The following is a 14378-nucleotide window of genomic DNA, read 5'->3' as shown; positions in this document are numbered from 1 at the left end:
CTCTCATTTGGTTATTCTTTGATGATTTAACAGCCCTATACATGTATTTTTACAACGAACACACATACAAATGAACAATACTTTACCTGATAAAGCATGATAGGTTCTATGTCATATCCTAAAGTATCAGCAAACTCCTTGGCAATGACTGTTTTTCCACAACCCTAGAAAAGAAAACATTCGTTGAAGGAATTTACAATTGCACAATACAAAGGAAACAAATAATGCACTTATGCAGTCCTTCTTACTTTTCCTCCAATTAAACACATGTCTTTAACCATATGAGACTGCATCATTTCTGCCAATAGCTGCTTATGGCTTAAAGTCTTTATGAAATGGTTTGATCCAGAATGTTGATACCTGCTCCCAGCTGGCACCTATAATGAAACAGAAGTAAATGTGATAATACATAAGTCTATTCTATTTTCAGCTTATTCCTTTTTGTACCCCAACAAGCTTTTCTTAAAATATACATTATTTAAGGAATTTAATCTAAAACCTCTCTAGTCCACTAAATCTAAACCATGTACTAAGGGGCTTAGTGAGACAAGTTTTTAAATAAGATCCATCAAAAAGCATACCAAACAAACATTTTATTAGCTAATTTCCCTGAAGCAAATATTTTCTTCTGTTTTTGTCTTTTATACATACAAAGATGTATTTCTCATTTTCTAAGTCCCTACTTTAGCTATCCATAAAATTAAGGCATATAATCTAAAAATTATAGATGCCACTATTATAGATTTTTTCCATCTTTTAATAATAAAACTGGTGACTTTTTAGAGAGCTGTTAAATATTTTCCTTTTTAGAGAAAAACATGGGAAAAACTGCTTAAAATTACATATTTTAAGATGATATTTTGCCTCTAAAATCCATTAAAAAGGGAATACAAATTAATCTCATCTTGCCTTTACTAGGAACTAACTAAAAAATTTACAAATAATAAAAAAAGATAATGGGAATGCAACAACACTGCATGATAACAACACAGTAAATTTTGTCTTTGGAGGGATTCAGTCTTCACATTCTCTTTTTTAGATTTTTCTTTCATAAAAAAATCACTTGTGAATGGCAGCTAGGTGCAGTGAATAGAGCACAAGCCCTGGAGTCAGGAGGACCTGAATTCAAATGTGACCTCAGACACTTAATAATTACCTAGTTGTGTGACCATGGACAAATCACTTAATCCATTGCCTTTCAAAAAAAAAAAAAACCTAAAAAAATAAAGAAAAGAAAAAATCACCTATGATATGCTTTCTTAAAAGTAACTATCCAGAAAGGCCTTGTATGAAGTAAAAAAAAAAAAAAAAAAAGACTATTATTTAGCAAAGGGAATTAATCTTAAAACACTAAGAAGATGAGAATCACCACCTTGATGGTTGCTTCTTTGTTCCCCAACTGAAGAGTCACAGCAGCTTTGTTTCCAGGAATGATTTCTACTTTTACAATCCTACTAGGAAGGGAAGAGTTTCTTGAATCCTGTAGCTCAAAGCGCTGCAAAATTAGAAGAAAATCACAACATAAGTTCCATTTGAATCCTCAGTGCCTGGAATGCAATAAAAGTTGTTTGTTATTTCTGGCTGAAATTTCTTTTTGCTTGTTTTTTTTTTTATTTTGTTTTTGCAAGGCAATGGGGTTAAGCAGCTTGCCCAAGGCCACACAGCTAGGTAAGTGTCTGAGGTCATATTTGAACTCAGGTACTCCTGACTCCAGGACCAGTGCTCTATCCACTGCACCACCTAGGTGCCCCCTGGCTGAAATTTCTTATGTACATCTAACATTTTTGCAACAGTGCAGAGTAGAACTAGTGAACTTTAAGGTTATATGATGCTATAAACAAGCACTAACCTTTATCCATAGTATAAAAATACTACTCACAAGGACAAGTAAAAGAAAGGAGAACATTTCCTTTAACAACTTTTTAAATTAAAACTTACATAAAAACTTCAGCAGATTATCACTATACAGTAGTAGCAAGCTGAGGAATTACATATATTTTACCATGCCATATGGCTCAATTCCAGTCACTTTTATATAGCTTGTTCAGAGAAAGATGTGAATTTTAATCCCCTACATTTTCAGCATAAAAATATACTCTTCCTAATTAGTGAATAAAGATATTATTGGCTTGGTAATTTGAATGGGTCCTTAATATTTATGAAAACTGAATTACAGCATACTTATCTTCCATCAAAAAATGACTGATAGGTTACAAAATGCATATAAATTGCTGTTTGCAAATATCATCATCATCATCATCATTATTATTATTACTATCATTATTGCAAATGGAGTTAAGTGACTTGCCCAAGGTCACACAGCTAGGCAATTATTAAGTGTCTGAGGCCTAATTTGAACTCAGGTTCCTCTTTTTTTTTCAGGGTTTTTTTTCTCCAAGCCAAATGGGGTTAAGACTCAGGTCCTCGTGACTAAAAGGCCAGTGATCTATCCACTGTGCTACCTAGCTGCCTCTTTCATACATTATTATATAGTAAAATTTCCTAAATTATCGACTCCTCTAATTCTGAATTTGAGACCTCAAGATAATTAGACATGTGAAGATGATTCCTATGATATGGATGGCCTAAAGGTATCATGGATTGGTGAACACAAGAGCCTAGAATAGAATACTTGAATTCAAATCTCATTCTGGCTGTGGGATCCCAACAAATCGTTTAATTTCTTAATGTTCATGGCAATGCTCTAAGATTATAAATTGGGGAGTGAAGCCAAGATGGCGACAGGGGAGGATCATCTCTTAGGTGCTCTCTCTCAAAACTTATAAACTAAGGACTCTAACTAAATTTTTGAGAGACAGAACCCACAGAGGGACCCAGTGAGGCAGTTCTCCAACCCAAGGTAACCTGGGAAAGAGTGGAAAGGCTCCACTCCCCAGGGTTGTAGGGGTAGCCCGCCAGAGTGAAGGAACTTCAGCTTCCCAGAGGCAACCCCAGGGCTTTCGGAGCTGCGGCTCACAGCAGCGAGGGCAGTTTCCTGACCTATGCCCTGGGGAGCACCGGGCACAGCTTGGGGGATCAGCAGGGGGAAACCTCTGCCAGAGTGAGCGCATGAAGCCCAGCTCTCAGGGCACTCAGCAAGCAGTGTGGCCGTGGTAGCCCAGATCCAGGAACCAGAAGCAGTAGCCAGTAAGCAGGAGCCCCCAGGGCATGAGTGCTGAGTCTAGGTAGGGGAGTGGAGAGAGACTGCCAATGTCTATCCTCTGTCCATGGAACAGGACTCTGGGGCTCTGACCACATTCAGATCCTAATCGCAGTCTAGGACCCCCATAGAACAGTAGGGGCCCCCCCTACCTCGGCCCCATGGCAGAGGGGGCTGCTCGTGGTCATTCACAGACCAGGAGGGAAGACAGAGCCTCACAAACAGAGATCCTTGGGGGGGGGGGGTGCCCCACTAATACTCAAAAGCTCAGGAAGCACCCCAAAACAAGGCACAGGTTGGAGAAATGAGTAAGCAGAGAAAAAAGAGGAACACCATTGAGAAATACTTTGCCTGTGATCCCAAGAAGGATCAAAACACTCAGTCTGAAGATGAGGAAACACAAGCTCTTGCATCTAAAGACTCCAAGAAAAACAGAAATTGGGTTCAGGCTATGACAGAGCTCAAAAAAGACTTTGAAAATCAAGTGAGGGAGGTAGAAGAAAAATTGGGAAAAGAAATGAGAGAGATGCAGAAAAAATCATGAAAAAGAAGTCAGCAGCTTAGTCAAGGAGATCCAAAAAAATGCTGAAGAAAATAACATGTTAAAAACCAGCATAGGTCAAATGGATAAAGCAGTTCAAAAAGTTATTGAGGAGAAGAATGCTTTAATAAACAGAATTGGCCAAATGGAAAAAGAGATAAGAAAGCTCTCTGAGGAAAATAAATCCTTCAGACAAAGAATGGAACTGAGGGAGGATGCTGATTTTAAGAGAAATCAGGACACAATACTTCAACACCAAAAGAATGAAAAATTAGAAGAAAATGTGAAACATCTCATTGAAAAAATAACTGATATGGAAAACAGATTTAGGAAAGATAATCTAAAAATTATTTAAATACCTGAAAGTCATGAACAGGAAAAGAACCTTGACATCATTTTCAAAGAATTACTACAGGAAAACTACCCTGATATCAATAGAAGCAGAGGGCAAAATAGAAATTGAGAAAATCCACCGAATAAGATTATAAATTACAGAGAAGACGCTAACCTGCATTGGTGGGGGGGAGATTCCCTACCTTGGAGGTTCCCTGTATCAATGAAACCATACATATAGCCTTTAACCATATTCGCTCATATAAGTGAGCTCCCAAATCTGTACAATAAAGAACTTAAACTAGATGGCCACAACCATATAATTATTTTGTCAGAAATAATGTATATTTTTACTTCTGGAGGCAGAGCCAGAATTGTGGAATAAAGGAATTAATCAAACTCTCAACATTCTCCTCCAAACAACTTTTAAACAATGTCTCAAATCAAATTAGGGAGCAGCATAGCCAAAAAAAAGGTCAAGATAAGAGATTTTTCCAGCCCCAGAGGTCAATGATAGAGAGAGAGGTGAGGAATGGCCCAGAGCACACTTAAAGGTAACACCAGCTTTGGGCCTTGAATATGATGATGACAGTGGAAATAGCAATTTTAGGAGCAGCCAAGACAGAGAAGGAAAAGAGATCCAGCAACCGAGGGGGAAAAGATTACCTGTATTAGCACTAGGCATTGGGCTGGATGCTGTTTGGCAATTGCTATACATACTTCTGGGACAGTTTATGTGCAGAGAGGAGTTCCTGCAGTCACAAGGGATCAGGGGCCCTAAGGAACAGCATCACTTGGCTGCAAGAGATCAGGCTTTCCTTGGTAAGAATCTACTTGCAGAGCAAGAAAGCAGTGCCAACATCTCTCCCCAGATCACATTACCTGGGGAATGCACTGAAAACTTGCAGAACTAGCTCTGAAAACGGTCATGTGAAAAAGTCTAAAGTTTGGGACAGTCCCACGCTACATTCATCACCAGAATGAAGTCAACTTTAACAAAGAGTTCAAATTCAAGAAATAGAAAAAATAAGCAAACAAAAACAACAAAAAAGAACCCAACCATAAAAAATCTATTATGATGACAGGGAAAAACAAGATATAAATTCAGAAGATAACAGTAAAAAAGTTATAAGCAAAGCCTCAAAGAAAAATGAATTACCAACAAGCCCAATAAAAATTCCTGAAAGGGTTAAAATAATTTTTACAAAAAAGGTGATAAAGGAAAAATTAGGCAAAAAATGAGAGCAAGGAAAGATAATTATAAAAATACATTTAACTGCTTGGTATAACAGGCATCAAAATAATACAATATAAAACCTGAATTGGCCAAATGGAAAAAAGAGGTATGAGGTACAAAAGTTCAATGAAGAAAAATTATTTCTTAAAAATTACAATTGGGAAGTTAATGATTTCATAAGCCATCAAGAAAGAATAAAACAAGATTAAAAAATTAAAAAAAACAAAGAAAATGTAAACTATCTCATTGGAAAAACAACTTACCTGGAAAATAGATGGAGAAAAGGAAATCAAGGAATTATTGAGTTATCTGAAAGCCAAAACTCTAGATATTATATTTTAAAATTTTTAAAGGAAAACGATTCCAATATCCAACTATAGGGTAAAATTTAAATCAAAAGAGATCCCAAGTTAAAGAGAGAATATTTCAAACAGAAAGAAACCACTCAAATAATGTAAAAATATAGTCACACAAGATTTAGTAGCTATCACATTAAAGAAGAGGAAAGCTTAGAATATGATATTCTGAAAGACAAAAGAGCTAGGATTATAACCAAGAAAAACCTATCCAGTGAAACTGTATATAATCCCTTCAGGAGAAAAAAAATGGATATTTATTGTAATAGAAAACTTTAAAACATTCTTGATGAAAAGAAAATAAATAGAAATGATGAATAGAAAAACTTGACTTTCAAAAACAAGACTCAAAAGAAACATAAAAAAGGTAAAAATGAAAGAGAAAAACAAGAGACTCAAAGTTAAACTGTTTACATTCCTATATTAGAAGATGATATCTTTATCATTATTAGGCAAATTAGAAGTATTCTATGTAAGGAGAGAGCATGGAAATGAGTTGACTATGTTGGGATCATCTCAAAAAACATGGACAGGTAAGAGAGAGGGATCTACTGGGAGAAGGGAAAAGGGAGAGAAGAATGGGGAAAATTATCATACCTAAAAGAGGTGCACAAAGAACAACTTATACAATAGAAGAAAAAAGGAGGGGGGAGTAGCAGGCAATGTTTGAACCTCATTCTCATCTGAATTAATTCAAACAGGAAAGAACAAACATGAACACAAACACACAAGTATGAGTATCTATATTACCCAACATGGAATTAGAAGGGGAAGGGGATAACAAAAAAGGATAAGCATGATTAAAAGGAGGGCAGATTAAGGGAGGCAGTGGTCAGAAGTAAAATAAACTTTCGAGGAAAGACAATAAAACACATAGAAGAATAAACAGAAGAAAAAAAGAAAGGAAGAAAATACACTATGCAAAGGGGAAGAATTCGCCCAGAAAAAAGAAACAAATATGGGGGCAGCTAGGTAATGCGATGGATAGAGCACTGCCCCTGGGGTCAGGAAGGCCTGAAGAATTCTTCTAATTCTTTTGATATTGTATAGCTAAGAAAGGAGCCTCCTGACTCTCCATTTGAGTTCAAATTTAGCTTTAGACACTGAATAATTGCCTAACTCTATGATCTTGGGTAAATTACTTAATCCCATTGCCTTAAATAAATTTTTTAAAAATTCAAAATAAAGAAACATAGAAGAATGGAATAGAAACTAGAATCCAACATTATACTGTTTACAAGAAACATACTTGAAACAGAGAGAGAGAGAGACATACACGAAGTTAAAATAAGGGGCTAGAATAAAATCTATTATGCTTCAATTGAAGAAATACTATAAATTTCAAGTGTGAACTAGTTAATTTAAGGAAGATAAAATACTTAATAAATATAACATTCTAGGTTCCATAGAGACAATTATCTTTTCACATATTTAGTCTAAATAAGTTCCTGATTTTCTCTTAAGAGATATAGCTATCTCAGTTGATCCCAATAACAACTCTGGGAAATAGATGCCATTACTATCCCCATTTCACACTTGAGGAAACCAAAGCAAATATGTTAAGTGGCTTAGTGCCCATGGTCACACCCCACAGACAAGAATCTGAGGTAGGATTTAAACTCAGGTCTTCCTGACTCTTGGCCTAGGACTATGTCCATTGTACCATCCAGCTATCTTCCAAGGCTTCTAAGGTCTCTTTAGACTCCTAATCTATTATCCTATGATCTGGTTCTATGATTTCCACTTATTTGTTTCAGTCAGAAATTTCCCTCTTCTGTGCCCGTATTCTCTTTGTTCTGCTTCCTGTTCAAGCTCACGGAATCTTTCTGATATATCATTCTGATCCTTATTTTTCATTTGCTAATCTTCCATTAGAAACTTTTTCACATATGATAAAACCCCAAGAAAGATGTGCTGAGCTCTGCTCTAAGCCACCCAATGGCAAAAGAGCTATAGTTACACTTCCATAGAGCTCAAATAATATCACATCAAGTCCTTACTTTTAAGACATCTTCCACTGCCATCTTGCCTTCTTGTCCTAGTAAAATTGTGTACGGGTAAAGCCACTGGATTAAATGCTGGACTGACATTGCAGGAAAGGAATCCTAATCAGAATAAAAAATATGAAAAAACCACATAAAACATGATATTCATTATTTAAAAAGAATGTAATAACAAATCATCATATAAAGTCTTTTGGCAACTGAAAAACGTTCTCATTTAAGGGAACAAAAATATGAATTTTATTAATGAATTTCTCTCATTTCAAATAGTTTCTTCAATATTTTAATGGAGTTTTGAGTCATCAATATACAAATTACAACTGATAGATCCTTTCTGATTCTGCCTGACTCCTGTCTGTGTCCTCCTATAAGTTGACCTCAAGGGATGATAATAATAATTAAAATTATGGATAATAAGAATAATTACAACTACAATAAAAGTAATACTAATAAATTTAGAATTTAAATAGCACTTTGAGGTTTGCAAAGCATTCCATAAAAATTGGATTTTACAAATACACTAGACCGTATCATTATTCTTTTTTTTACTAATATGGAAGCTAAGGCAAAAACAGAGTCCATGATGACCCAGATAGTAAATGACTTATGCCACATTTGAACTAAGGACTTCCTGACTGCAGGTTCAGTATTCCATCCTCTGTTTCAGTATGCAAGAATCCTTCTAATTCTTTTGATACTGAATATCTAAGAATAGAGTTAGGATCTCCATAAATTTCTGTCACACCACCAGGTTACCTCCTTTCCCCAGCCATATATCTTCCAAATGCTATCTCTTATACCTCTTTTCTTAAAAAAAAAAAAAAAGTTTTCATTACTTTGCTACTGCACATCCAGGCCCTACTACAGACCTTTCAATTATCGAACATTAATTCCTGACATCCTAGCACTCCATGATTCTCAATAAATAAGCATCACCAGAAGACTATTGGTGAAAAAGGATTAGCCTGTGTTTCAGACAGAAGCTTTGATACTTAAAACACTGCTATATTTCCTTAATGAAATACAGCATATTTATCACCTTCTATTCATTTCTGGGCCCAATTCTTTGTGCCCCTATAGAGTATGTCCAAAATATAGGTATTAAATGACAAAAATCTATGAGTTGTCAAAAAATTTCATTCTTCATTCACTGTCATTTTCCTCTCTCACTACCTAGCTAAATTCTTTTGAGTAATTATAATTCTTTCTAGGAAGCTCTCCAAATCTTCAAAGATCATTCACAAATATGGAATAGCTAGAATATCTCACCATTTATAGAAAATTCCCCTTCCATTTGACTTCTAAGATGGATATTCTCCATGTCAGTGACAATCTGTAGCAAGCATCTCCCTGTTTTATGCCTCATTTAATAATAATCAAAAGGATATCATGTAACATTATTTATCATAGTACAATATTCAAGCAATATTGTTTAATTTTAGGATATGCAGGGAGATTTTAGTATATGTAGATGAGGTCTTATGTTGGTATTTTGCTTCACCAAATCAAATGTTTCTTAGTGTCCATAAACTAATTTGTAGCTTATTTGCATTTGAAAAGATAAATCACAATCATCTAGGGCTTTTGGGCTGAACACTTTACATATGAATTTCATTACAATTTGTCAGGCAAATATTACAAATGATATCCCCTTTGTAAAAAATGAGGAAACAAGTTTACAAGGGTTAAGTGATTTGGCCATGATCAGAGTATTAGAAATGGGATTAAAATACATTTTTTCCCCAATAAACCAAACTTCTTCTATAACTCTGATCTGGTGGAAGAAAATGCCAAGTATCTTTCTTTCCCTATACCCATTCATAAAAGAATCAGAAAATTTGGAGCTAGAAAAGACTTTAAAAACAGTTAGTTCCTGGATAATAACAATTAAAAAACATATTTTTGTTTTATTTTTCTTTACAATCTGCAAAACATTATAAGAATCACATGAATGTAATGTTTTGCAAACATTAATGGTATTATTAGTGCTATTAATAATATATAACCTAATCTCAATAAAGAATTTAGACATTGTAATATAATTCAAGAAATCTAGAAAACAAAAATAAAATCCCTTCTCTCCAAAGAATTATACTTTGAAACCATTTTTTTCTGATAACCATTTTAAAGTCAGTCTCAAAATATAATTAAATAAAAACATAAATTATATAAAATTTGTTCTGTGAAAAGTCACAATGTTTTTGCCCTGTTTGATGGTCATTGCTTCTATGTACATACCAGGATTTGAACTGCAGCTGGCAAACTATCTAAAGGAAAATCAGGAAGTCCAAGTGTAGAAGATTCTTGAGAGCAGAGTGTAGTAGCAAATGACAATACCTGAGAAACTCTTAAGGATTAAAAAAAAGTATAATATAAATTTAATTTTATTGCACTTTAAGCAAGAAATAATTAACAAGTTCAGCTATTATCATGCTTCAAGATCATGATATCCTCCCTATCCCAGTGATCCATTCTGGGGTGCCATTGTACAAGCACTGCTCCTCATCTCCCACTGGTTACTTGCTTACTGCTACCTCAATGTTATACTTCAATTTTTCAGATTTACCCTGTCTGTTTTAGAATAAGCTTTCATCTTAAATCTTTGTCTTGAATCTTCTGGCTCTCATTAAGACCTAGATATCTGCTGATGATACTGCATCCTTGCCCACCCGTTCCAATGCTGGTTGAACTTTCATGGTTACAGAGGCAGAATATTTATCCCACTACCACTTTCATCACTCAGAAATCTCTTCTCCTTTGAAGTTCACTCAATTTTTATCACTTTATCAAGAGTCTTCTTGTAGCTGCTATCTACTAAGCCCTCAAGACATTTTTTTCTCTCTTCAAAGACTTCAGTGCCTAAATGAGTCTCTCTCCACCTCAAATCCTGCATTTATCTAAGAGAATTTCAGAATATATCATGATATTCTCTCAAATATTCCAACTTCCTAATTCTTTTATTTATTTCCCATTACCTATTTTACCACTCCAACTTAACTGTATAGATGGTCATACAGTTATTCACAAGAATTCCCTTTTCATTTTCATGAATTCTGCAATTTCTTTACTTGATCATAATCTTTTATCCCTATGTCTTATGATTCCCAAATCCTGTTTTTTTTGTATCCATAATGACCTAATTTCTCCATCCATCAGTTCTATTCCAAGGTATCACCAATTCTCTCCCTGCACTGGCTACACTTTCCTACCTCCCCTTCCAGTCTTGACCTTTTTGCAAATCCATTCAATTCTACACTAACCTTTATACTCAAATCATCACCCTTATTCTATTGCTGATCATGGAAATTCCTACCACCTATTGTCTTTACTCCTAGTCATATGCTCCTGAACAAAGCTTGAGAAATCATGAAACCATGAGGCCTGGATCCACTAAAAATTTGTTAAACAAATTCAAACTGCAGCAAGGCATCCTTTTATAGTTCCTTAATCAATTCTCTACCATTCCTCTCTCCCAACTACTGGCCTTTTACACTTTTTTAAAATCTCTCTTCAAATGTCAAACTCTCTCTCACCTCCCCAAAAATATTAAAGCAGCAATTCATTCAACAAGATTATTTCTTCTCACCTCTTCTCATTTAATGACACTCAGATTTTTTTTTCCCTCATTAACTCTACCTTCATTCCCATCTCACATTAGGAGATAACCTTTTTTTCTTACCAAGGTAAACATTTCTACACAGGCTCTTGATTCATTCAGTCCTGTAAATCCTGTATTCCCTAACACATTTACCTCTCTATCCACTTTATTTTCTTTTTTTATGTTCTCTCTTTTTGTTGTAGTTAAAGATTTTGTTTATTTTGAGTTTTACAATTTTCCCCCCCAATCTTACTTCCCTCCCCCCCACAAAAAGCAATCTGTCAGTCTTTACATTGTTTCTATGTTGTACATTGATCCAGAGTGTGATGAGAGAGAAATCATATCCTTAAGGAAGAAACAAAGTATAAGAGATAACAAGATCAGACAATAAGATAGGTTTTATTTTCCCCCTAAATTAAAGGGAATAGTCCTTGAACTTTGTTCAAACTCCACGGTTCTTTATCTGAATACAGATGGTATTCTCCACTGCAGACAGCCTAAAATTGTCCCTGATTGTTCCACTAATGGAACGAGCAAGTCCATCAAGGTTGATCATCACCCCCATGTTGCTGTTGGGGTGTACAGTGTTTTTCTGGTTCTGCTCATCTCACTCAGCATCAGTTCATGCAAATCCTTCCAGGCTTCCCTGAATTCCCGTCCCTTCTGGTTTCTAATAGAACAATAGTGTTCCATGACATACATACATCACAGTTTGTTAAGCCATTCCCCAATTGAAGGACTTTTACTTGATTGCCAATTCTTTGCCACCACAAACAGGGCTGCTATGAATATTTTCGTACAAATGATGTTTTTAACCCTTTTTTATCATCTCTTCAAGGTATAGACCCACTTTATTTTTTTTATTTACTATCCTATTTATTTTCTTACTAATTTTCAATCTCTTTTTATCTCCTGATTTCTTCTCTGACACTTACAAACATGCCCATGTCTCCCCGTACTAACAACAACAAAAAAAATCAATCCATTAATCTCTACTTCTATTGTACTATATCTCTCCTCTCTTTCAAGGCTAAATTCCTGGAAAAAGTCATCTAAAATTGGTGCCTATACTTACACTTTTCTCATTGGATTCTGCAGTCTGGCTTCCCAACTTCATAACTGAACTGAAACTGCTCTTTCCCAAACAACCAAATTTAATGATACCGTTGGTCATGCTCTTTTTTCCTGATATTGTTTTCACTTTAGGTTTCATGACATTACTACTCTCTCCTGTTTTTCCTCCTTTGGATCTAACTATTCTTTCTCAGTCTCCTTTGCTGGATCTTTGTCAAGGTCATGCCCACTAACCAGAAGCACCCCCCAAAGCTCCATTCTGGGCTCTATTCTCTTGTCCCTCTATATACTCTCACTTGGTGATCTCATCAACACCTATATATTCGATGATCATCTCTATGAAGATGATTCTAAAATCTAATTTTTATCCAGTCCTAACCTTTCGCTGATACCTTACCTCAAAATCTTTTCCTTTTCTCAATTTTTTTCCTTAATATTGAGGGCATCATCATCTTCCTAGTGACCTATACTTACAACTTTTAGGTACCATATTTGACTCCTCACTCAAAGTAGCAAATACTGTCAATCCTACCTGTATAACATTCTTGTGATCCCTTTCTTCTGCCACAATCACCGCTTCTTTTTTGGGGGGAGGGGGTTGTAAGGTGAGAGGGTTAAGTGACTTGCCCAAGGTCACACAACCAGGCAGTTATTAAGTGTCTGAGACCAGATTTGAACTCAGGTCCTCCTGACTCCAGGGCCTGTGCTCTATCCACTGTCCGCCCCAATCACCAACACTTCTTGACAGGATTTCTGCTGTGTCTCTCTGAAGTCTCTCCCTATCTCAGTCCCTCCTACACCCAGCTACCAAATTAATATACTGAAAAATCTTGGTCTAAACATATCTCCCTCTCATTCAATAAACTCCAGTGGTTCCCTGTTAACCTGAGGAGCATTTGGCCTTTAAAATCTTTTACAATATAATCCATTATTCTTCTGCTTCTCTCCTTGTCATCTTCTATATGATCCAGCATACATTTCAAGATCAGTTTTTTATTGAATTTATTCAAGTCCTCAGAGAGAATAATTCTAATTTAAGGATATGTCTGAAAATTTATGGTTGATTCAACCTGGCCTAACATAATATAGCTTGAACCACTTACCTCTCCGCAGAAACATTGGGGCCAATTGAGTATAACAATTTAAGTTGGTCCTAAAATAGAATATGAAGAACACTCATCAAATCAATTATTCAGGTATAGGTCAAATATAGCATTTCTACCCTCCTAAATGAGGAGACACTATATTAAGCCATTTATATCAAAAGGTCTTCCCAATGTACAATGATGTTAGTTCTAAAATAAAAAACACCAAGCTTCACTCTTATCTCTGTCCCCCACCCATATCTTTCAACATTTAATACCACTGTAATTTCTCCTGTTTTAGTCTAAAGAATGTATCCAACCTAATTCTTCTATTATTACTACAACCACCACCACCATCAGCACCATCACCACTACCACTACTACTACTACTAATTCCTATAACTACTTAGGGATCATCTCCCCTCCCCCAAAAAAGACAGCAAAAAAAGATATAAATAATGTAATTAAAACATTAGATTCAGTGGTGAAAATATAAAAACTAACCTTAAAGGGTAGATAGTATATATCTCTTGCTTGAAATCGAGAGCGAAGAGGAGGGTCTAAAGGATTTCCAGAATACCTGGGTACTGGTAAACCCAAAGCAATCACTCGAAAATCTTCACTCACTCTAACTATCTTCCATTCATCTAGCTCTGTTTTGGTGTGATCCTACAGGTATCAAAAGACTATAATTAGAATGCAACTAATTGTGCAAGGAGATGATATTCAAACCTTTCTGTGAAGCTTCTACTGTATATTTTGGCTAATCTTACTTCAGGATAGTTCAGTATCAAGAATATGAAAAGTAAACCATCAAGCAAAAATAACCAAACTGAAATTAGTGGCAAGATTACAGTAAAGGAATCAGAATGATGGTTCATGGGATCTTTTAGTAAAGGAAAATCGGGTCATATCTAATAATGAATAGGTTGGGGGGGACACCATGGGTAACTTCATAGTTTAGAAAAAGAGAAAAAACCAAATCATTTGC

The 14378-nt window shown here is 35.4% G+C and overlaps 1 protein-coding gene across 1 annotated transcript in view; it reads right to left on the bottom strand.

Annotated features, from left to right (window-relative positions):
* The window catches only part of VWA8 (von Willebrand factor A domain containing 8), a 469402-nt gene that overhangs the window by 351402 nt on the left and 103622 nt on the right, over positions 1-14378 (bottom strand). The window contains exons 6-12 of the mRNA XM_074191741.1: positions 13892-14056; positions 13406-13455; positions 9869-9977; positions 7628-7732; positions 1373-1495; positions 249-377; positions 87-164 (exon numbers count right to left, since the gene is read on the bottom strand). Coding sequence (XP_074047842.1) covers positions 87-164; positions 249-377; positions 1373-1495; positions 7628-7732; positions 9869-9977; positions 13406-13455; positions 13892-14056 — 759 coding nt within the window. The remainder of the gene's footprint in view (positions 1-86; positions 165-248; positions 378-1372; positions 1496-7627; positions 7733-9868; positions 9978-13405; positions 13456-13891; positions 14057-14378) is intronic.

The sequence above is a fragment of the Macrotis lagotis genome, chromosome 6, assembly GCF_037893015.1.
Source record: "Macrotis lagotis isolate mMagLag1 chromosome 6, bilby.v1.9.chrom.fasta, whole genome shotgun sequence".
Taxonomy (NCBI): Eukaryota; Metazoa; Chordata; class Mammalia; order Peramelemorphia; family Peramelidae; genus Macrotis; species Macrotis lagotis.
The sequence above is the reverse complement of the archived record's forward strand: the minus strand, read 5'-3'. Positions and strand labels throughout refer to the sequence as shown.